The sequence below is a fragment of the Syzygium oleosum genome, unplaced genomic scaffold, assembly GCF_021117445.2.
Source record: "Syzygium oleosum isolate NSW1041296 unplaced genomic scaffold, Sole_v2.1 Sole_v2.07, whole genome shotgun sequence".
Classification (NCBI taxonomy): Eukaryota; Viridiplantae; Streptophyta; class Magnoliopsida; order Myrtales; family Myrtaceae; genus Syzygium; species Syzygium oleosum.
In genome coordinates, this window is record NW_026607491.1 from 12,729,345 (window position 1) to 12,753,673 (window position 24,329).

At 40.5% G+C, this 24,329-nt stretch overlaps 4 protein-coding genes across 11 annotated transcripts; 2 read left to right on the forward strand and 2 right to left on the reverse strand.

Annotated features, from left to right (window-relative positions):
• The first annotated feature begins 214 nt into the window (after positions 1-214).
• Positions 215-3,680, forward strand: LOC115669783 (uncharacterized). Of its 2 annotated transcripts, XM_056313500.1 has the most exons (4): positions 215-448; positions 1,636-1,673; positions 3,199-3,240; positions 3,492-3,680. In XM_056313500.1, the coding sequence occupies exons 1-4, from the start codon at positions 376-378 to the stop codon at positions 3,603-3,605; spliced, it is 267 nt and encodes an 88-aa protein (XP_056169475.1). In that variant the 5' UTR covers positions 215-375; the 3' UTR covers positions 3,606-3,680. The 2 variants fall into 2 exon arrangements, with proteins under 2 accessions (XP_056169475.1, XP_030446770.1); XM_030590910.2 differs by lacking the exon at positions 3,199-3,240 and having other exon boundaries at positions 231-448.
• A 2,828-nt stretch (positions 3,681-6,508) lies between these two features.
• On the forward strand, positions 6,509-8,012 carry LOC115669730 (uncharacterized protein At5g39865). The gene has a single exon (XM_030590895.2). The coding sequence runs from the start codon at positions 6,901-6,903 to the stop codon at positions 7,711-7,713; it is 813 nt and encodes a 270-aa protein (XP_030446755.1). The 5' UTR covers positions 6,509-6,900; the 3' UTR covers positions 7,714-8,012.
• A 2,076-nt stretch (positions 8,013-10,088) lies between these two features.
• On the reverse strand, positions 10,089-15,087 carry LOC115669478 (probable ADP-ribosylation factor GTPase-activating protein AGD11). Of its 2 annotated transcripts, none has more exons than XM_030590762.2 (10): positions 14,643-15,087; positions 14,391-14,513; positions 13,180-13,263; positions 12,722-12,806; positions 12,263-12,338; positions 11,968-12,131; positions 11,644-11,881; positions 11,235-11,351; positions 11,026-11,121; positions 10,089-10,461 (listed from the first exon to the last, which is right to left on the reverse strand). In XM_030590762.2, exons 2-10 carry the CDS (start codon positions 14,443-14,445, stop codon positions 10,180-10,182), a joined length of 1,197 nt encoding a protein of 398 aa, XP_030446622.1. In that variant the 5' UTR covers positions 14,446-14,513; positions 14,643-15,087; the 3' UTR covers positions 10,089-10,179. The 2 variants fall into 2 exon arrangements, with proteins under 2 accessions (XP_030446622.1, XP_056169023.1); XM_056313048.1 differs by having other exon boundaries at positions 14,610-15,087.
• Positions 15,088-16,484: 1,397 nt separating this feature from the next.
• Positions 16,485-22,033, reverse strand: LOC115669079 (protein LNK2-like). Of its 6 annotated transcripts, none has more exons than XM_030590520.2 (8): positions 21,779-22,033; positions 20,274-20,586; positions 20,056-20,185; positions 19,214-19,502; positions 19,043-19,129; positions 17,743-18,456; positions 17,510-17,664; positions 16,485-17,264 (listed from the first exon to the last, which is right to left on the reverse strand). In XM_030590520.2, the coding sequence occupies exons 1-8, from the start codon at positions 21,800-21,802 to the stop codon at positions 16,913-16,915; spliced, it is 2,064 nt and encodes a 687-aa protein (XP_030446380.1). In that variant the 5' UTR covers positions 21,803-22,033; the 3' UTR covers positions 16,485-16,912. The 6 variants fall into 6 exon arrangements, with proteins under 6 accessions (XP_030446380.1, XP_056169087.1, XP_056169088.1 ...); XM_056313112.1 differs by lacking the exon at positions 19,043-19,129 and having other exon boundaries at positions 16,485-16,793; positions 16,890-17,267; positions 21,779-22,030; XM_056313113.1 differs by lacking the exon at positions 19,043-19,129 and having other exon boundaries at positions 16,485-16,810; positions 16,890-17,267; positions 21,779-22,030.
• Positions 22,034-24,329: the final 2,296 nt, after the last annotated feature.

Genomic DNA, 24,329 nt, shown 5'->3' on the forward strand with positions numbered 1-24,329 from the left:
TTGCGGTTACAAATTACTGAAATCGATAAAAATCAAATTCTCAAAATAAATCATCAATAAGCATATATATATACTTAAGAAAACAAAAGAAAATTTCAGATAAAGTTAAAATTGTCGTTTTGTTATTACCGGAACTCCTAATAGTCGCAGGTTTTTTTTTTTTGCAAGTTAACATTTTTTTTAAGGATAAGTATAAGAGTAAGAACATTGGACGAGCATTCAAGTACTCGCACTCGCATCGCGTCGACATCGAAGCAGCTATAAGAAGCAAAGAATCGCCGACCGCGCTCGCAGTACGCACGGTCGTCTCGCACGCACGCACGCACGCACGCCCAGAGAGAAGAAGACAGAGACGCCGCCGCAAGGTATCGACGGATGGCGAGGGACAGCTGCTTGGCGCGGGTCGGAGCCGGCGTCGCGGTCGGCGGCGCAATCGGCGGCGCCGTTGGTAACCTCCCTTCGCTCCTAACCCTAATCTCTTTCTCCTCGTTTCGCTGTTTTCAAGTGCCCGGGACGAGAAGCAGGGAAAGCCCCTGCATCGACCCTTCTCTGCAGTTTTAAGTCTTTTTGTTCCGGTAGATGTATCGTGGGTCGTGGTCGATCGAGTCGATTCGACGGACCGTCTCTCGATCGCCCCATTGTCGTGATATACGCTCTGAATGGTTGGCTTTTGTTGTGACCCAGATGGAGCTTGGACTAAGATAGCCCTTGAAATCTATGTTAAACTGTCGTTGTTTAAGAGGGTGTGCGGGTATAGATGTTCTTGTTCGGGTTCTGCCTTGTGGGTTTATGACTAAGGGCGTATTTAAGTGAAATAGTATTTGGGTTTTGCGCGTGGCCTAAGAGCATTGTTGATTAGCTGACCTTATAGCTAGATAGGGCACAGATAAGGCGCGGTTGTTTTCAGTGTTATTGCCGTGGGGAACTCGTGTGCTGGTGCTGCTGACGATTTCGTCCATCTGTAGGCAGCACCAGTCTCTCTATACCCTTTTCTTTCTTGGAGGGAGGAAGTCTTAATCTTTTGTGGCATCTCTTCCAATCTGAAGGAGTTAAAGTTTTGGGATTTACTGAATTTCTCCATCTGCAAATCTCTTACTTTTACTACAAAGGGATTAACAGTTGTTAGTAGGAACCACTTACATATTGGAATTGTTAGTCAGATATTGCTTCCAGATAATTTAAAATTGTAAATGCTGGAAAATGCAATAAATATGTATTAGTAAAGCTGACAGTCCAACAGGATGGTTTTCTATGTGAAGCTTTTTTTTTTTGTCAGAATATATTGTTGTTATGTTTTATGTCATGAGATGGAGATACGTGTTTCATAGTCGAGTATGGTAGAAAGAGAAGATGTTGGATAGGAGGACAAAACGATGCTACTTACGTTTTACCACTTTTTATTGAGATTTTCTTGAGGTGGCTTTAGTAAGCAATGCTTAAAGATGCTAAGCAGTCTTTCTTGCTTCTGACTTGGCTTCCATAAGTCTCTGGCCTTGGACAACCATCTGTTAATTCTATTATCCGAAATTTTGTTCGTTATCTTGCTTGGGAAGTTTGTGCATCTGTGTCTTTATTTCATTTTGTGCTCTCTAAGTTTGTTTCTTTGTGCTTACAACATGTGCATGGCTGATGCAGGTGCTGTTTATGGGACATATGAGGCTATCCGATACAAGGTACGGCGTTCTATCCTCTATTTTTCACATAAAAATATAAATGCAGAATGGCCAATCTCTCCTTGTAGTTCTTACCTCTATTAGGAACTGGGAAGATGGAATTTTTTCCTTCTTGGACAAATTTTCGGACTTCCATTCTAAGTCATAAATGTGAGAAAGGAACCGTTATTTGTTTGACTGTTCCATTTCAGCTTACATGTAGGGTTGTTCATACTAGGGATTTAGAAGAAGATTAGCAATGCCTTTCCAAATCATGATGGTTATGAGCTCATTTTTGGCTTTTTGTATTAGCAATAATGACAATTACTCTTCTATATTAAGAAGAAGCGCTCTTCCTTTCGGTTCCGTTTGTTTTGCGGATAATAATTGATTTGGAAAACATTTTCCTAAAAATAATTGCTTGCTTACAAAAATGAATGAATGAAAAAATATTTTCACCATTCATGAAAATGTTATACATAAATTGTTGTCAATAATGAAAACATATTTCATTGACTTATTACTTCAAGCAATACGAGTAATTATTTTTAAGAAAATGTTTTCTAAATCATTCGTTTTTCGTAAAACAAGCACCCTCTTCATATGGGAGGGATCTGTTTTTGTGTGTACATGTATACGCTTTTTTTTTTGGCTTCATATTCCATATATTCAGTTAACTAGTACTTGAATATTGATACCTGAGGAACATTGATATCTGGTTTCCTTTGTCCAATAGAGCTATTAAGTTGTGGGCGTCTTTGAAATAATCATCTGTATAGAATATCATACTTGGTATGCTTCGTCTATGATTGAGTGACTTGGAAATCTGCATCTAATAGTTTTATGCTCCTTTACCTCAACACCAACCTCAGCCTGCCACTGAAGAAGGATAAGAGGAGAATATAAAGAGACAAGAACTTTACCCTAAAGACGAAGAAAATTATACAAAGCTTCGGTCCTTTTTTTGTAGAACTATCAACTAGCTTGGTTTTCTCCTCCCTCTGAAGTCAATTTCGGGATGCTTTTTCCTCCACTTGTTGCAGAAGTCAATATCTTTCAGATGAGCATTATGAAAGGGTTAATTTGATCCTTCTTTCTATATCCATTCTCACTGTGTGTCAAACTAAGCAGTTGCAGCTGAAGCAATAACTCAATCACCTAGCTAGAGATCGTCTTATCAGTAATTTTGAAATTCTTTCCAGACGGAATGATTGATTTCAATTTTCTTTTCAAGATTTTTTTTAGGCATGGTAACAATTCATATATCATGATATGACTAGATTTGGAATGAAAAGTGATCATCTCTTGGGGGCAATTTTTATTTGCTTCAGTTCCCTTTCGACTAGGAGGCCGTTGTGATGTCTTCTTGATGCACATTACAGATGTAGGTGGGTTTATGTTTGTTCCTATTGTGTTACTCTGCCTGTGAGAATGCATACCAGGAGGCATGGTAACAAATCATATATCATGATATGACCAGATTCGGAATGAAAAGCTATCATCTCCCGGGTGAAATTTTTATTTGCTTCAGTTCCCTTTCTACCAGGAGGCCACTGTGAAGTTGTATGGATGCACATTACAGATGTATGTGGGTTTTTGTTTGTTCCAATTGTTTTACTCTGCCTTTGAGAATGTATACCTGGAGGCATTGGTTGCGGAAAGTTTATAATTTAACTAAAACTTATTAGGTAGGCAGACCGTGTTTTATCTTTGTTTATTAATGCTGGTTTTAAGAGTTGAGGTTATCGTGTTGGAAAAATCAAGTATTTGGCATTAATTTTTCTCCCATGTCATTGCAAATAGACTTTTCCCTGAAAGGATGCCTTTGTTATTTTGCAGGTTCCTGGACTGATGAAGATTAGGTATGTGGGGCAAACTACACTTGGCAGTGCAGCCATTTTTGGTCTTTTCTTGGGTGCTGGGAGCTTGATACATTGTGGGAAGTCATACTAATTGTTCCTGTTGTTTTGAGGGACCGATGTAATAATATTTTAATCATCTTGAGGCAGATTTTTTTTTGGGATCTCTCTCTCAGCGTGTGTGTGCGTGTGTTGTCGGGTGGGGTTCTTGCGCGTACATGAATCCTAGTTCTGTCAACTGTTCCAAAATTATATCCAACACCCTCTTTTCTGCTCCGAATTTGTGCAAGACAGTCCGATCGGACCATACTATTCTCTTGAAAACGGGACAGACTGGGGCCGGTGACATCAGGCATGTAAATATCCTTCAATACCATGTGGAAGTCAATCTCTTACGGCTTACGAGCAATAGCTTCATCACATACTTCGGCTAAGACCGACTTGTTTTGGACCTTTAAAAAATTTCAATGCATTTGAAGGTGAAATATTTGCGAAATCAGTAGCGTGCCCCACTTTTTCTTGCTCAGGCAGTGTATCTAAGGGGGCTAAATCCTAGCCACACATCCAGTTTTGAGAAGAAAGATAGCAGCTGCATGCAGGGGTAGAGAGAGAGAGAGAGAGAGAGAGAGAGAGAGAGAGAGAGAGCAGGACCAGCTGATACATTCCATAAGATCAAACAGTGCCATTACAGGTAGGAGCACGAGTAACCAACGGTTTGTGGAAGCGCTTGTCCTTGTTTTCTTGCCAGTGTGGCAGGACCCAGATAACTATGACTCTGCTCATCATAATAATTTATTTGTGATGTAAGAAGCAGCATATTTGAAGGTTTATATTCACCTACACGAGCAAATAGGACATTATTACATTAGTGAAGGCTTTGTCCAGGCTCAGAACACGAAACTCTCCTCTCTTCTTCTTCATCTTGAGGAAACTTTTCCAACATCACCAAGACTCCAATCTGTAAGTGGGTTTCCTCTAAAACCTTCCCTTGCTAGAGGGTCCCCCCGCTCTCTCTCTCTCTCCTCGGTTTACAATTTGCAGAAAAGAAGTTGCTTATTAATAAATGAAGGAAGGGAGGAATGGCCGTGAGAAGCACGATGATAATTTGGGTGGCGATGCAGGTATGGGGAGCTTTGAGTGGATGGTTGTCCACTTGCTTTTTGCTTGCTGATGAGATTGCTCTTTCTATGGAGACTCAAGAATACCATGTTGTTGTAGACTGATAATAGATCATAAGAAAGTCCGGTTGCTCGAGCAATCTTGCACGAGTTTGAGTTGAGTTTACTGAATCAGAGGCAAAAGAACAGGCATTTTTATTGTCTTGTCTGGATGCACAAGTTTTGATATTATTCTCTCAGTAATAGAAAATTTCCTGCATCACCCATTTCTCAACTTAGCAGCAAGTGACTGAGAAGGATAGAACCTCCATGAGAAATCACATGAATTTCTGAGATAAGACAACCCATCTGTTCTTGTCATATATATCTAATTAGTGACTCATTACTCAGGCTGATGATGAATATTCTTGAAATGGTTAGTGGTCAGATGTGACCCTTGATTGGAATCTCCCATCTTTCATGAAATAAATTAATGACTAATGCATTTGTCACTCGTCCGATGGAATCTCTGTTATTTGATGTTTTCTGCAGATGGCCTAAAGATTTGACAAATTCAGACATATTTGAGAATAGGGACACTCCACTGCATGCCTCCAAACATATGTATAGATCGTCAAATGTCATTTGGTGCCATCCAACTTGACCATGGCATTGATCAAACTTAATGGTTTAAACAAAAGCAGATGCACATACCAAGTGTGTACAACTTCTTTTCCTAGAAAGAAGATTCTACAAATCCGATTGAACCAACGATTCTTCACTAATAACCGGTGCCTTTTAATAAACGATCACGATCTTTCATTTACGTTAGTCGTTTCGTATTAATGACTTTTGTTTTCGGATTACCAACTTTCTAAATGCGCTGATAAATCGCCGATCATAAAATCAATCCTCCCTGGAACATATAAATGGGAAGAGAAACATATAATTTATCCCACACTCCATAAAAAAAAAAGACTTGACTAAATTTCTGTAAGGTCGTGAAACTCGCCATATCGTCTAGACATACTCCTATATATAGATAATATCAAAGAGTCGAAATCAACATTAAATTCCATAATAAATTATATGATTTATATGCTATGATAAGATTTTGTCCACTGCGTCAATTACTTCTCGTGCTATTTTTTAAAATTATTATCGATTCTTCGACTAGACTACAATTTTTTTTTTGAAGAAAAGATGTAGATGATGTATGTAATTAGTGGTTAGGCACAATTAAATTTCTCAACTGTCCCTTATTCTACCTAACCAAATAGAGAGCTATGAGATAGTGTGGGGGGTGACAATAACATTTTAGTTGGAGAACCTTTTCCTTCCCACTGGCTACACATGGGGGCCATTGGATTTCATCCATTGAATCTTATCCGTTCGACGCCCCCAAGAAAAGAAATATCCTATTTAATATTTATAAATTCACCACGAAAAATTCAGACCCAAAAAAAAAGTCCAACATGAAATTAACGAATTGCTAAGATGCATCAATAGCCTATCTTCTTACCATCTCGATCGGTGTAGCAATTATTCTCAATACCGCATTGACTAATAACTTCTAATTTCCCGTCGAATAAATCAATGCGCATCATATGTAAGTCCATAATAAATAAAATTTAGTCGCGATTTGAGAAGAATTAGCAAATATTTCTCTTAGTATCAATTAAAAGTGACATAAATTCTATAAGAAAAAGAAAAGAGAGAAATGGTAAGATCTTCGATCATATACATCTCACGCGCATTGCAAAGATTCAACGGCGACGAAAAATCAAGAACCCTTTTTTTCTCATGTTTTTTCTTTTTCGGTCCATCTCCTTTTACCGGAGAAAAATTCAAAAAGTTAGGCGGTGCGTCCCCAAAAACCTCATCATCATCATCATCATCATCATCATCATTTCTCCTCCACCCCTACGCCATTCCAAAAGTCTTCCTTCTTCTCCTCCTCCTTCCTCCCTCCTCCTTCTCTCTCTCCTTTCTCTCTCTTCTGAAAGTGATTCGAAAGCTCCCTGCTTTTTCGCACGGCACGTCTTCGCGCCTCCCATCACGTCATTCCAACACGGCCAACACCGCCACCATCTCCATCTCCATCTTCTTCTTCTTCACCGTCGATCAGTTCCAGCTGCTGTTCGTCACTTCCGCCGCTTGTCCTCGCCGCCCCCCCTTCCTTCGCACGTTCCCGATCGTCCTGCTCCGGCGTCCCCCGGCAACGATTTCCGGCGGTCGAGCGTCGTTCCGGCCCGGGTTTCTTGGGGGGCCGATCGTGGTGGGATCTCGGCAATGGCGGGCTCGGGGAGCGACTGCGAATTGGCCGGCAAGCAGAGGAGCTCGCTCTTCAACCGGTCGCTCACCATGCAGCCCAAGGCTTTGGTCGATCACCACCCCTCCCTCGAGCGGGCCGGTTCCATCAGGAAGTTCTACAGTTCCATCGAGTCCTTCAAAGGGAAGGTCCTCAAGCTCCGCAATTTCTTCGACTCCCCGAAACCCCCGCCCGCCCCCGTCCCCGCCGCCGCCGCCGCCGCTGCCGCCGACAAGCTGCATTTGCAGGTGCAATTCCAATCGCAGCTTCTTTCCAGGTTAAAGCCCGCGAAATCTATTGGCTCGAGCTTTGGCAATAACTCGTCGATTCGGCTGCCGGGTACTGAGGACAGGATCGTGGTGTACTTCACTAGCTTGCATGGCATTCGGAGGACTTACGAGGACTGTTATGCGGTGCGGACGATATTTAGGGGCTTTCGAGTGTGGGTCGACGAGCGGGACGTTTCGATGGATTTGGCATATAAGAAGGAGCTGCAGGGTGTGTTGGGCGAGAAAAGAGTAAGCTTGCCGCAGGTGTTTATCGGGGGCACGTATGTGGGCGGAGCCGATGCGATCAGACAGATGTATGAAACCGGTGAATTGGCAAAAATCCTCGAACGTTTTCCTAAGAAAGCGCCGGGATTTGTGTGTGAGGGCTGTGGGGACGAGAGGTTTGTGCCGTGCACGAACTGCGATGGAAGTAGGAAGGTGTTTGATGAAGATGAGGGGGTGCTCAAGAGGTGCTTTGAATGTAACGAGAATGGGTTGATGCGGTGTCCGGAATGTGGTTCTTGAACTTGGGCCAATACATATTGGTAATGTTAATTGCTACGTGTCGCTGGGGAGGTTATTTCTTGATGCGAATGATAAACTGCAGGAGCCGGCAATGATGCGTCCCCTTAATCGTTCCAATGTTGTATTTTTCCTGGATTTTCTGGACTCTTTTGGCTGGGAACTAATGGTTCATCAACTCCATGAACTGGGGTAGTAAGTTATCGTATGTAAAATCGAAGCGACAATTTGGCTGTTGCTTTTGTACTTATGCAGGAGAGATTTACCCTCCTTGGAATGTAAATAATAATTTGACTTGAGAAGATTTGCGGTTGTTTTCACAAATTATGATAAGAGGAGAGGGGCAATTGATATTCCTTTTGTACTTGGTATTGTCTATTCTTGGCGATTACCGTTCTGAATTATTTGGGGCAAATTCTGAAGGAGGATGTTTGTCAATGACAAGCTAATGTCTATGTTACCGAGATGGAACTTCTATACTTGATGCTTTTTGTGACTCTAAACTCCAATTCAAAGTAGGATGAAGCTCGTGGCCAGCCATTTTTCTGCTTAGTGATGTCATGAACAGCTTTACATCTGTACTACAAAGGATTATATTCAGTAGGATGTTTCTCTAGGTTCACAAAATGTTTACTGCGATAAAATTGGAAGTATTTCTCTGCTTCCTAGGATCAGAGTCTTTTTCATGTTACAGTTGCCATCACTTAACTACTGCACGTGCAGTAGTTCCTGCAACTGTTGTGGCTTTTGCAAAATTACTTATGCTGATTGATACAGAGGTTTGGGATGTTTAGTCACATGATTTGTATTTGTGGTATGTGTCCATTTATTTTCTGAAATTACCTTGACGTGTGTATCATGTATAGGTGATAGTGATGCTATAAGGAGAGCAGTTATGCTATTATATTGCTTTCTTGTTTCTTCATGCTATATTCTCCAATGTTAGCTGGGACTATGCCTGAAGTTTCAAATTTAGGACCTTTGTCATCATCTAATTTGGAGTTCTGTTTGATTGATTCAAGTTACGTGACTCTTGAAACTAGAAGGGTTGGGTATCATGATCGTGCTAATGCATGGTGTAAGCAACCTGGAAATTTTGGTTCACATAGAGCATTCGGAATTGCTCTTATTTGGGTTCTTCTTTGTTGAATTGGTACTTCAGATAAGAGTTTGCTGATTGGGATATGCCTTCTAGTTCTGCTACAGGATAGTCATGGGAGTCACTCCTCTATATGCATATTATCAGTTGCTTCGGGATTGAATCGATCTTGGCTAGTATTTTATGCTTCGATACGGAAATGTTTCTACAGCAATTTGCTGAGCCAGGTCAATAATGCTGTCAGTGATGATCTCCTCATTTTTACTATAACGAGACTTGGGTCATCAAGATCAGAGATAACTGATGATGTATGACTCAATGATTAGTTCATCGTGATCCCCGAATATCTGTATGCTTTCTTGACTAATGTCATTATGGGTGGATCAGAGGCTCGGCTACTCGAGTTGCACCGTTGGTAATTTTTTTTGTCGTGCTGTGAAGATATTACTGTGCATTGTAGCCATTGTTGGTGGTAGAAGGTTGAGCTAGTCAGTTACGCTTCATTTGGATGTCGCAGGTGATCGTGCGGAGCTGTTCCTGAATGTGTGGGAAATAAACAGCTTTCATGAGGAAGACATAGAGTTGGTAGAACAGAATAGGTCATTGAGCATAATGCCTTTAAGGATAATGGTGATTTCTCATTGACTCGCAGGTTCGGTTAAGAGTTGTGAACCTCATCAACTGAACCTCGTAGATGATGCAGTCTATGGATTTTAAGGATCTTGTACACAAAGGATGTCTTCCTAATGGTGGCCAGGACTCCATGTAAATGAACTGTGTCTGTCTGGTACCTTCTTGCTCACTGAGCAACTATTTGTTTTTCGATGACCCATCACCCTGACGCTCTCCACTCATCACCGACCTTCTTGTAATCTATGTTCTCGTTTCGCGAATCCATACTAGTTGTTGGAATCTCTCATCGTGTCTTGCGTTTATTACTGTGTTACTCAGTGTATTAGCTTAGACAGAAGGAAAAGAAGAGAGAAATGTTTTGATTTTCTTAACCACGTTCGGAGATAAAGCTGGCTTTCTCCAACGAAATGCAATAAGATTAATTACAGAAGGAAAACTCTCAAAATCTCACTGCACAAAGTTTGGAAAAGAGAAGAAGTATATTACGATCTAGGGCAGATTCATGGAAAAATACTGTCCTTGTTAGGGTCCAGACACTTGACTTTTCGTTTCTATTTTTGTTATTTAGTGTGCTTTGGAAAACCAACTCAATTTATGAGTTCTAATCTCGATCACCAACAAACATTCAAACAAATTTTTCCAGCAATGAACAAAACAACCCTAGCAGTATATGTACCAAACAATGTCAAACTCTGTTACACGCATATCACTATAATCTGGTCAGACTAATTTTCAAGCTACTGAGTAAGGGGAACACATTCAAGCTCAATTTCAAGCTCTCCCCGCTCGACATTCTGCAATCTTAAAGTTATGTCCTGTTTTACTTTACCATCGGCTAAGCTGATGACACCGTCTTTCACTAGGGTATTATCTCTGCTTGCAACCCATTTCCCGAGCTGCATCGACTCATCAATGGTGAAACTTTCATATGCTTTGGCGGCAGACAGTAGGGGCTGAATGTCTATCTCGGCCTCTCCCATAAAATCATCCGTCTTGAACGTGTCCTTGTCATATACGAGCTGCATATGCAAAATTATGTTATTAATTACTTTCAAGGCCAAAGCTGGATTTTGCTACCTCTTGACAGACAGTTTACGAACTCTGGCTAATTTAAACTCTCTGTATCTTATGGTAAAAACCTGAGAGAAACAGTACCACTTCACCAAACTCTTTGGCTGTGCCATGAACAATCACGAGTTTTGCAATGTTGAGACTTGTCTTGCCAATAAAACCTCTGGCCACAAATTTATATTCAATTTGGTGACCCCATAGAAGCTGAAAAGAGTACCAGACAAGTTGGGGAACGATGACATTGTCCCAGTTCCATTTCAGGGTCATCATGAAAGAGCTTAAAGTTTCCAAGAAGATCCAACCATATTGTATACACTAAAGTAACTTGTCTTACTGTTCTGATATCATTTAGTGACTTGTCTAAGGGGTCAATTAGCACACATATGGTATATAGAGTATCGGTACCAACAAATGTTAAACGAGTCCAGAGAACACATCTTCATATTATTTACTTCTAATGCCTCTCCACTAAATTAAACTGCAAGAGGTCATCTAGGATATAAGCTCCATACCACTTTTAAAGGAGGGACGTTTTCCGGAATTGACAACATCAGCTTCTCATTCCACACTGGATTCAGGTTGTTCTTTATAACACGCGTTTTCACTGACTGCAACAAGGCATTAACAAGAGGAAAATAACTAACTCAATGCTAAACAATTTCATAACTCCATCAACTTAACCACAAGACCATTATCAACCAGTTCCGATCGGAAGGCTCACCTGGTGCCCCAAAGCAAGGATGACGTAAGGGTCACTGGTCATCACATCCCGAATAACTAGGTTGGTGCCTCTTACCACGTTGACCTTTATTAGACCAACAAATTCAACCATTCCTGCCTATAGAAAAGTAGACATGGAAGCTATAAGGTCTTTGTTGCTGGATTCACAATATGTAACATTGCCTGATCTAGCGCATTGCAACCCTTGCTTCTACCCAATCTATTATCAGGATATAATTTCTTTCCAAGTGAAACCCCCAACTATTATTATCATTCCTCTTACTTGCAGCTCCAACAAGTGCAAACAGAACTTGTTTTGGTGGAGTTTCTCCATCAAATAATCCGGATAACAAATCAAAAGCAGTTGAATTAGCCAGTAAATAAAAATAGGAAAGACAGACAAATCATACCGATGAGCATTTCTTCTTGTAGGCCTTATGGTCGGTCTCCCTCCTTCCCCAGCTGTTACGAAATGCCTGCCCAATCCGATGCTTCGTCGGTTGTTTCTCAAACTGTCTTTTCTCTTGAATAGCACTACTGCTAGAAGAGCTGCTTTGGGACGACGATGGGAATCTATAATTAGATGGTGGGAAGGGGCAGGCCATCTGTTCGTAAGAGTTCAAAAATTCTAGCAGCTCATATTTCCTCCTGAGTATTACAAGAAGTACATTTTGCTTTAGGTTGCTGCAAAGTTCATGTTAAAACTTACTTCAAGGTTTGCGTACTAGCATTACCTAATAAAATCAGACCGCTCTTCTATAGAGGAATCCGCTTTTGGTTTTCTGAGGTTATCCGGAATGCAAGCTTCATACTTCAGGTTTACTGCAGTGTTTCCACCCATCTCTACTAATTCTTCGACTTGCTTGTCTGTCCACTCATCTAGTTTTACTGACAGAACCTGTTGCAATTGAAAACATAGTTAAGGGCTCTTCTCTTTAAGTCATGACGACCAGGTGATACTAGTGTTATCTATGATCAGCATTAATGGTAAGACTAGTCCTCGGACCTGAGCTCCAAGAGATATCATACCTTTGAAATGTGCACTCCAAGGCCTCTGTGAACACCAGAGCACTTGATACATATAAATGCTCCCAGAGTCAAAGATCTGAGATGCACAAAAGGAAATGTTTAATCATAATATCTCTTTGGAGACACTGAAGGAAACAACAACCTTTATGCAGTCTATGTATAAAATGATAAAAATTAAGGAAAGGATGTATAAAAGTTTGTGCAGTAATGTGGAAAATATGGTGCAGACAACTTCAAGAACTCCTCTTATCCATTCAGATCCATTGGATTTTAGAGTGAGAATTTACATTAATGTGCAGATATTTCATGAAGTAATAGATAGGAGTACTATGCCCATTTGCAGTCATGTTATATATTTGCTTTTCGAGAGAGTCTGATTTCTTGTGTCACAAGTCTTCCTGCTTATGAAAAGAAATATGAAAGATTCAAAGAACGAATTTCTGAGTCTCTAGTACTCACACCCATTTTGGATCTGGGGAGCCACAATCTGCACAGAACTCATTACCAGGCTGTGACATTAGTTTCTCAAGCCTTTGTCGTGCTCCTGTTAATGGGTATAAAAACATACATGAGACAATTTCTAATTCAAACCCATAATGACAATTGTGGGACAGGGCAGAGAACTACTTCTTTGTGCACTACGGATGACAATCAGTGTAGACAATTACAAACTCAAGGAAGACGTAAAAGAAGTTCATAAGTGAAAAAATTAGTCTGGTTAATATGAAATGGGAAACTACTATCTCCTAGTGTGATATCTAACTAAATTACATCACTCTGAAACTAAATTACATCATGTTTGGCATCTGCTGAAGTTCAGTAATTGACATGGAAGACTCATGGAGAAAGAGACAAATGCAGTACAATTTAACAAGTAAAACAGAATAAGATAAAGATATCACTTAAGCTGAAGATACCGGAATAAGATGTCTTTTTGTCACTTGTGCATCCCCAACCAGGGTTTTCTGAACGCAAGAGATCAAAGAGGCAAGACCCCGTCCCTGTAAAAGTATTCAGGTAGGTACCAGGGAATAGGACTATAAAATATAATCATGATACCAGCTCATGTCATCAGAGGATCTGAAGTCAAATCAAATAGAAAGAATGCAAAGGCCACCAATGTCATTGATCAATAGTGTGGTAATGAACTATCAGAAAACATCTAAGATTGACAGTACTGCTTAGAAAAAGTTTTTCAGAAACTAAAGATAAAAGATTTACAAAGGTAATAAGGTCTGAGATAGAAATGTTAAGGAGCAAAAGTGAGAGTTCTGCATCCCCTCAGCAATATGAATGAGGAAACACAGCGTTCATACCTCAGTGCCTCACTGTCAAACATATACTACCAATTCAAGACAGATCTCATATATTAAGCAGATCAAAATAAACAAACCACTTCTGTTTGCAGATCAAGACAATCAGCAAGATGACACGATCTCCAGAGTCACGGTTATGGCTATAAACTGTTTATTGAACAAACTAAGAATTCTTAAGACAGCTATCAGTTTTGTGCAGTATCATTACGGTTAAATTAGTGCCAAGTACATCGAGCACAATCATCACAATCCCAATTTTTCTTCCAATCACTTTCCAATAGCTAAAAAGAGATTCATAATTCCAATCCTCCAGATTGAGTCAAACCTTTCCATCACTCGGAAACACAACATTATGTATTCTTCCTTACATTCTCCTCCTTATTGCCAGCATCATATGGGGAGACCAACCTTGCCAATTGAGCTTACTCTACCATGATGAGTACCTAATTGATCTGCTTTTCAGACCCTTAACATAATTAGTTGTCTGGACTAACTGTTCGATGCTTCATTATAAAGAATCAAAATCCTCTTATTAGACATGTCGCCAACCTCGGTACTTACAAGAACAAGAGGGCACACAATCAAATTTCAGAACAAGTTTCTAACTTCACTTGAGCAATCTCAATTTAACCAGCCAAGAACAAATTTTTTGCTTTTCGATAAATGCTACATTCGTTACATCTATCGGCCTCCTGTTTATCAGAAGAAGAAAAAAAAGAAAAAAAGGGAGAGAGAGAAGCAGTATCTACATAATGCACTAGCTTCAGTTATGTTATTGGGAAAGTAGTTTCGACATATTATCAAGCAATCACCTGAGACATCATCGGAACCGGAATTATCTTGCCGGATAGACATGTCAGCTTCCATACATAGAATCCAACATACGAAATAATATTCGCTATAATCTGTATATTTCCATTCAATCAGCTTCTTCTCTGCATCAAGGAACATGGGTTCGAAATAAAATCCATATCCGTGTTATGAAGTGGGAATTTAGCAAAATTGAACAGACCATTCCATGCAAAACGAACCTGCACAAGAAAAAAAGGAAGAAAAAAACTAACCTTTAAAAGGGTCCTCAGAAATATAGATGATCCTCTCAGAAACCGTCGATACAGATGCAATCTCGATAGAATTCGCTCATTTTCATGGATGCTCAAGAAACAATTGGACGGGGAAAGAAGGCAAAAGAGAACCCAATATATTGACCCAAAATGGAAAAAAAAAAAAACACAAAGCTGGTTGTAGTTAAAAGATGGGGGGGAAAGAAATCTGAGAATTCTCAGGAGCAGCTGATGATATCATCAAGAATCAATTGTGTGTGGATAGAGCATTGACCCTGAATATTTTTTGCTGGATTTATCGGAGTCAAACGAGCGAAAGAAAGATTCAGGGCAATGAGGAGGGATATGATTGCAGGATTTGGGAAATGGTGGCTTTTTCTTTATTATTCTTCCCTTCTTTTTCCTTATTTAATGTCTCTTTCTTGATTAAAAATTCGATCTTTTTCCGATAAGCGAAAGCAATGAATAATGATGATGATGATGATGATGATGATGATGATGCAGAGTCGAGGAGGGAGAAGTTCGGTTTTGTGGGGGATGAGAGACTCTTGTGGGTTGGTGTGGTTGGTTCATCCTCAAAACCTTTCTACAACATATTTTCGAGGGAGATTCACCCCCACTCGGTTTCTGTCGCGAGTGTAATCCAGACGAGTACACGTAGAGATACCCGTATATATCGTTATCCTTAGGTGTATCTATTTTTCTATTTTCACATGTATAAATTTTGCATGATGTACCTTTACCAAACAAAAAAAAAAAATTTTGTGTGATGTAGGACAACTAAACTTTTTCATACCATATGCTTCAAGATTCGATTAGATTTAATTTGGGGTTTTCTTGTTTACGTATATACTATAGACAATTACCTCGTACAATCTCGGGCTTTTTAGAAGTACATTTTGGAGACGTGGGACCAATAATAAAGGAATGGCAATCCAAGTCCTTGACTTGCAAAATTATGGAAATCACTTTCGCACAATTGTGATTTTTCCAACTTCATTGATCAATCTTGGCGAAGTAAAAGCACTCGAACTAGGTAAGAGGTAAGCCATCCTCCTCTAATGTTCATCTCAATTTGAAAGCTTTAAGCTTGATCATGGGCTAGGAAAGTGTTATCAGCATCATGCATTTACCCCTGTCAAATAATTCCCTTAATGTGATCAAATTTTTAATGTCTTCTTCTTTATTCAAAGTGATTGTAAACTGTATATATCAAAGACATTTCAAAAGGAGCGTAGGGTGCACACGTTAGTTTCACTAGCCAAAAGTCCATAAACAGTAGCTTACGATAAAATACGAGAATATTCTTGTCCCCATCAGGAAGCTCCATTTCCTAACGAAGTCAAACGTAGATAGATGGGTAGATAAAGCTGCGCACGTTGTTATGTCGTTTTCCAACTGGGTGGAGTGGACCCAAAACTAAAGACACCACCCTCGTCGGCATGTCAGGACAAAAGTCCATATTCACTCGTTTTCCTTATCCCCAAAATACCCAAAAAGAAATAATATCAAGTCCAATTAAAAATCGATTACATACTTGCCAAAACCTTAGTGCTTTGACATTGGATTGGACAATCTTACATAATCTCTGGCTCATCTAAAGCATGTACAGCAAACCAAGCTGAGACACATACAAGGCATCATCACATTGAATCAGCAAAGAAGTACACAGGCAACCAACAGAGGATCAAACAATCTAAGTACTTCAGGAGAGGTGGACTCTAATCTGTTAAAACGGTTGGAATCCTCCGACACTACCAATTTCTATAGTACACGAAAAAGGGTATCAATTTAAACATCGCCCAGCGCTAACCTTGGTGAAGATGGCACTAACAAGCCGACTGCCTTGAACTATCTTGTTCAGGTTTATTTCAAGCTCATAAGGTCAAATGCAATTCAGACAATGAACACATCCATTTGCCCATACTCAGTAACATTGAGAAGCTTGAAAATCAAACATGGAGGCAACCTATACAGATCATCTATATTATGGTTGAAGAGACACAGTCCTCAGTTGTCAAGAGGAAACAGAGAGGATGTTCGGTCATGATAGAATAAATGACACTTCTTGCCGACATGTGCTGATGATTTTTCTTCTAGTTGCTTCCCATGATGAGGATTCTCGCTGCCCCTTGATGAAGATCCACTCGGCTGACAATAAGAGAAACCTCCAAATTAACAGTAGATCTGTATAACGAGCACGATAAATGTACACATAGGCATGGAAGAGATAAAGGAAGGAATTACCCCTCATGATGTTGGCCTTTTCATCAGTAACAGGCTTCAACCTCCATAGTTGCATCATCATTGCATCCATCGCTTGAGGTGTTCTCTGAAGCTTTAAACTGACCAGATTTCCGGGGCTTCGTACGCGTGCTTGTAGGAGTCTTTGGACCCTGGCAAGGAATAATTTGTCTGCTGTTGGGACTATCCGGCAAGTCTATTCCCTGCAAGTTGCCCGACCCCGCAGCTTTTCGCTCAGAAGAAAAATTAGTCGAAATAGATGATTCAGCCAGCCCTGAATGCTTTGATGCAGTTTCCAGAGGTCTGTGGAAAAGAAGATGAGAAACTGCGCGGTCTATGGGATTTGTTTCTGTTTCAGCAGTACCCATTTTAGCCTGCCTGCTGGCCACAGTGCAGATTGGAATTAGTATATTCCTTGAGATTGAGATTGCACTGCAATTTGGGGGGGGGATGTGTTGGGGGTGTTAACTACGGGGAAGGTAGACCGAGAAAAAGATTTCCCAGCATACTCCGGACTCAATAAATTTAAAACATGAACTACTCAATTGATGCATAAGGGCACACAAAGCAGAAGTAGTCTTCATTCAACCAATATGTAAAGCAGACCACGACCAGCCACTAACCTGTCACAAGCATTCACTTCTTCAACGACCTTTTTGTGCTGTTGTCTGGTGTTTGTTTTGGTGGTGCCAGTCTCACTGATCTGTTGTCTTTGCATCACACTTTGAGCCAATCGAAACAAGCTATCTCTCATACAAAGTCTAATCCTGCTATCCAACTGCAGCAAGGCGTTACTACCGTCACAGGAAATATGCAAAAGTGACCAGAAAACGAGTCACCTGAAAGTCAAGCATACCTTGGTGATTACATCTTGAAGTCGCTGAAGTATGTTATCCTCCACTGAATAGTCATCAACTGCCACAGACATTGAGTCGGAATAATCATATTCCAGAGGTGAGCTTGGATCGAGAGAGGCAACAGGGCCCATGTCAGCAACTTCTTCACCATCAGGACCCCCAAGATGTAGCACTTGATTCTTCTGGGCGCATTTCTCAGCAACTGAATGACCAGAGACATGTTGAGTTAACTGCTGTTGCCGTTTCTGAATAGCAAGCATTGCTTGTAATTGTTGCCGCCGCCTTAATTTTTCAATCTTTTCTTGGGGAGTCATGCTTAAAATTTTCTCAGGAAGATCAACAACATTCGTTACATGGTTTGCACTTCCAGAGGATTTTTCATAGCCAGATATCAGACTTTTCTTCTTGCATTCTCCAGATAGATTTGGGGACAACAGAGGCATTAGTGGATAAGGATTCACACTATTCCCAACTGCAAGAGCCATGTAAGTGTTTGATACGGGATTCTTTTGCAAAAAGTCGGGATTCTGAAGCTGTCTTGACCAACTTGAATCTGCCCTGTCATATGGCATTATGTGGGGCGCCAGTTGGTGTTCATGTGGTCCAGTTGCATCTCCAGTAGAATACCAGGCCCTACTGACATCTTCTAATGGTCTTTCTCGGCTTCTTCCCTCCACAGCATCATCCTGATTGCTTAGCAGCTTCTTTTGAGACTACAGCAAGATGGTCATAAAATGGTCAACATTCAGACAAGGAGGGCAGCTCATGCTACAATAAAACAAGGCATACAGCTCAGTCTAGGAAGAGCATATGCTAGGCATTATTTTCAACTGCAATATTGACAATGTTACTTCTAGGTTGATGAAGTCCTGGTCTAACACATGCAGATTCTTTTGGGAAACCAACGAAATGTCGAAGGAGCTAAGTAATCCTATTAATAATTATTTGGCTCTGCGAATGAAGTAAAAGTAGAGCCCATGGACGAAAAGGAAGTTATATTGGGCACCAGGATGTTCCTTTGTCCTATATCTGTTCAAGTTTCTAGTAGAGGATTTTATAATCTTGATGGAGGGACTATTGACAACATATTTCATCTGTCAATATGTGTAAAATTATATTATATAATATTCAGCAACCTCTAAAGGACATAATGATGCTTTCTGCCAGAGGTTGGGGTTTTCTATTGTTCCGACTCCTGACCCTCTAGCAAAGCCTGTGACCACAAGCTGGAACCAAGCATTACTAATCCAATACAGTATAGTGGTTACAGGTGCATTTTGAATAGTCCCAAAGGACTACCTTCTCTGCAGATTGAGCGGGGGTTGAAATATTGACAACAAAGCCAGAGTTCACTATTGCGGCCTTTTCCACCATGCCCACATTTGTCTGTTACACAGGACTAATGAGGTACATAAATTTAGCTGATAAACATCTTCATTCATATATAGTTTCTAAGTTGACAGTCGATACCTGATTATCTTCCACTTTCTTCAGAATCTGTGAGTGCTGCAAGAGGGTGGATGCATGGTCATTCATTTCCTTGTAAGCAAGTCTAACAGAGCGGTCTTGTTGAACATATTCTGCTTTTATTTCCACACCCTCTGATGCACCTGTACCTGTTAATGGTTTTGACCGCAGAGTAGGAGAATCCGCATATCCAGAGACTGACCTTATGGGGCTAAGAGTCACATTTTTGCTATAAGACCATAGCTCATCTGCACTGTCAAGATTCTCACTGCCATATAGTGACTCATCATTGCTGCAAAATCGCCACTCGAGGATATTCAATTAAAAGGATGCCACTGGACATAACATTTTTTGGCTAACAGAAACAGGGGACAGAGGCAAAGCTCACTCAAAAAGAAAAACAAAGGGACTTATTCTAATTGAACTTGTTGACGGGCTGTAATACAGATATTCTATTAGCAAAATCTTCTGCAGATTGGGCAATGCTACAAGCACAATAATGGAATCACAAAAACAACATAGATAAAAAAAAGGCGATGGACATGCCAAACACAATCTTTGTATGAAAGATAAATTAAGTTTCATATATGCATTATAGGAAGGTAATTCACTGGATAAAATTCTGGCAGACAGAATGGCGCTAATTAATCCTGTTTGCCTCTTGCTCCACTGCCATTTCACGCTTCATCCAAAAGTCTGGTAAGGAATTGGTGCAATTACATTGCAATTGATATGACCAGACGTCTAATCGAGAAAAGAAAGAAAGAAAGAAAGAAAGAATGATGATGTAGCTTAACTGGGTAATCAGGGATAAGCCAAACAAACATAAAAATAAAATAAATTACCTAAAAATCCGATCAAGATCTTCAAAGCTTCCAATGGTTGACCAGCCATAGTCAACAAATTCGCCCTGTTCTTTATCTTCATGGGTATTTTTGGAACATTCAGAAGCCTTGTCAGGTTCATCTAGCCCTGCTGGTTATGTCAGGAATAAATTAGATATTTTAACAAATTCTAATGACATCATTATCTTCTAAGCATAGCAACAAGATGTTTTCTCCACCTTTAAAAGAGCCATATCTTGGTTCAATGGTTCGTGTATCATTTGTAACAGCATTAGATGAAGATAGGTTGGGCCATGAATCTGAGCCAAATGCAGATACATCTGAACATCTCTTTTTATTGATATTAGCACTACTTCCCGTTTTTGAGTCATTAAAATCAATTTTCAGCCCGAGGATCTTTTCTTCTGTAGGCTTGATTGGAGCAGTTTCTTGGTTCCATTCTTTCTTCTTCTGATGATCTTCATTTCCTTCAGGATGAGGAACTATATGGTCATCAGTCTCCTTGGACTCGCCCCATATTATGCTAGCAAGCTGTGAACAGCATTTAAAGAACTGCTATGAATAAAGAGACAACTAAACTGCAAAAGACATTGTGATTATCATAGATTGCAGAAGAACAACAGCAATCCATGCAAAAGATAGTAAGAAGATAGCTAGTCCAGTTGCCGGCAAACAGATGAGCTCTAAGCCAGCATCACCCTTAAGCAAGTGGATAATTATCCACTTGTGTCCACAAGACAGCAGTCATATGAGAGATATTATCAAACAACTTTGAGTTTTTAAATAATATTCTTGTATATATGGCTTTGGCTCGGATGAGTGCGTAATGCAAAATAAGTTCCAGTGGAATGTAAGGTATGAGATGGAATTGTGTTATCAGAGAGATGCTGGCAAATTACTTTATCGGTCTACCGCAAACCAGTATTATACTTTACAAGCTTCTCGGTGGAATTAGGTTTGATGGAAGGGTATGTTAACGAGTTCAGACATCAGGTCCAACATGTCCTGCTCATTGCATGATTGTTCGCACATTTCGTAGGCACTCGTACAGTCCACCTTACTGTTGATTACACCACTTGGTAATATGCCATCGTGGGATATTGGATTTCCATCTCAAACCCCCCCGGTAACAAGATATCAGGATTTCTCCTTGCTCTAGCACTTTCCATAATCATAACCATTTAAGCACCACTAATGTCGCAATTCGACAATGCCCACTTTGGACCCCAGAAAGAGTGATTACATATGTACCTCCAATTCGGATCGAAATCAACCCAATGTCCAAGATATATCTTCCATGCGACACGCCCACTTCATCCTTGAAGTGTCGCCTCAAAAACCAACTAACATTGCCTCCCTGCGGAGTGCTCGACACCGTGAGTCGAGATCGCTACAGTCACAAACTAGCTCAAGAGTCTCGAGACCAACGCACCTTTTTAGCATGTTCAAGTAAGCTTGGTCCTAAAAGGCACCGTTCTAACTGTAGCGTACAACTCTGACTACTCGGGCTGGAAACACAAACTAAACAGAGCCTCCCAGCAACTACAAGTTACTAAAAAAAGAAGAGACCTCGCAAAAGTCGAAAGCATCCAGCAAACACTTAGGCAGAGCCTGATGAGCAAACCCAGCTAATCCTAGCCATATAAACTCCCTCATGCATCGCTCAAACGACTTTTGAGTTAAAGTAAGCACATCGAAAGAACGGTAAGCTCCCCTGCCTTACCTCTTCGTCGTTCCAATCAAACATATCTGAAGGAGTCGGGGCGGATCCTCCGGCGACAGCGCAGCAGATCGACGACGCGGGCACGGGTCGCTCCTGGCCACATCTCCGAGTAGCTCAAGCCGAAACCAGCGGGAGAAGCGGATGCGCGGCCGACATCAAAGGGAGCAACGATCCTGCTGCGTCACCCCCGGAAAATGGAATGGAACTGGCAAAGAGACGCAGGGAGAGAGAGAGAGAGAGAGAGAGGAGCACGTGAGGCGTGGAGTGACACGTGGGAACCGGGCGTATCCAAAGTAGTGGCTGCGAGCGTCTGATCGATAGCTGCTCCGTGATTGGCTGGAGTGACGCGCGCCCCGGGGGGGGGGGCCCACCGATTTGTGGTGGGAATTGCTTCGGACATCGCTTTCCTTCGCGGGGCCGAGGTGGGGCCCCCCCACCACCCTCCCCAAGGTTGCTGTCGTGTCCGTCTTATCCGGGCTCTTGGGATCAGGATGACGTCATCAACTGGGGGAGGAGGGGTGTCCTGATGAGCACTCGGGTCAATCCCCCGACCCGACCCGACCCGACTTGACTTTCGGGTGAGAACGTCGGGTTTGGGGATTAGAGAAGTATTAAATAGCGGAACCCTTGTGATTAAAGTCGTGATCAGGCAAATTACATGGCCATAGTAATTGATGGTCGGCTTAATTTGAAGCCTGGTGTTATTATATCTTGGGCTCATAACGTGGGATACAAATGAGGACGAAATTAGAATGAAAAACGATTGCGGAATTTAACTCTTTTTTTAAGGAAAATGACATAAATAGTCATTGAATTTTGATTCAATGTATAATTTGGTCCATGAACTTTTAATTCGTTCAATGCAGTCCCTAAACTTTAACCTAATGTGCAATGTGGTCCCTCAAATTTTAATTTGTTCAATGTCCTCTTTCAACTTTTATTACATATTCAATTTAGTCCATGAATAATATGGAAAATGTTCAATAATTCTAGTTCAGGGACTACATAGAACATGTACAAAATAAATCTAAAGACTACATTGAACAAATTAAAAGTTTACGGACCACATTGAATATTAAGCCAAAGTTCAGGAATTACATTGAACAAATCAAAAGTTCATGGACCACATTGCACGTTGAGCCAAAATTCATGGATTGTTTGTGTCGTTATCCCCTTTTTTTTATTATTAATTTTTGGATTTTTCTTCAGCCAAATTTTCTAACTTAATTGGAGGCACGATTCGATGGGCCTGGCACGGGGAATTCCTATGCTTGGCACGATTCGAAGGGCGGCCTTTATATCAACCACTTTCTTTCCATCATGTAACTGCCAAATTCACGCATCTTTTAGTTTTCGCGAGTAATGTTGAGACTTCGGAAGTTGCGGCGACTAACGTGGCTTCTCGTGCAAGCCTACTTTATGCGTGTCCCTTCTGTGTTTTTGTTTGTTACCTGCACCTTCGTCTTTCGTTCTTTTCCTCCCTTATTCTCCGCCTCGTCTTCTTCACCTCATCTAATGCTCTCTCTTGTCGAAAGAGCCCTACAAACATGAAAACAAGAGTTTCACTTCGATTATTGTTTTCTCTTTCTTCAGATGTAATCCGTCCTTGATTAGGCATGTTAGGGATTATTGTTTCCAGGGTGAATAGGTTCTAAATCAAGAATTAGAATCTACTCTATCAGAGTCGGTTTCCTTAAAAAATCGGTCTGAAACCTAAGAGGGGAAAATTGTCAAAAAAAAGTAACCTATTGTACTTTAGTCAATTCAATCCCGAACCGTTTTAATTTTGCTAATTGAGTCATAAACCTTTTGACAATTTGATAATTGAGTCTATCAGGCCAATTTTAGCTGGAAATCATTGATGTGGACGGTGACTGTCCTTCGTGGCATGATCGACGCTGATGTGAACAATATTTTATATGTTTAAAATTTTTTTATTTCTTTTTTTTTTTTTCCAAGCACCGTGAGGGTCGCCAGCCAACCGTCGCCAGTCACTGGGCGAGGGCTCACCAGCCTCGGGTGAGGGTTACGGCCCTTGCCCAAACCTCATGAGGGTTGCCATCCTCTTCGCGGTCCTTGCCGGCTCACTAGATTTGGTAGAAAAAAAGGAAAAGAAAGAAACAACAAAAGAAAAAGGAAAAAGAAAAAAGAAAAAAAGGAAAAAAGAAAAACTAAAAGATTATATTTTTTGAAAAATTATAAAAAAAATTGTCCATGTCAGCACCGGCCGTCCTACATGGCACTATCGGCGTCCACGTCAGTGATTTCTAATTAAAATTGATTGGATGGCTCTCAATTGACAAATTAACAAAATGTTTAGGATTCAATTTACAAAATTGAAATGTATATGACTGAATTGGCAAAAGTGCAATAGATTTATGACTTTTTGGACAATTTTCCCAACCTAAGAGCCTAACTTTATGCAATATAAATATTAGCTTTCTAGGTTCTTAACCCTTATTCAACATATCTATACAAAACAAAGAAAAAAAAACTAAAAAACCAATTCTACAAAGAATTAGTCTTGGAATTAACAGTTCACAGTATAAGA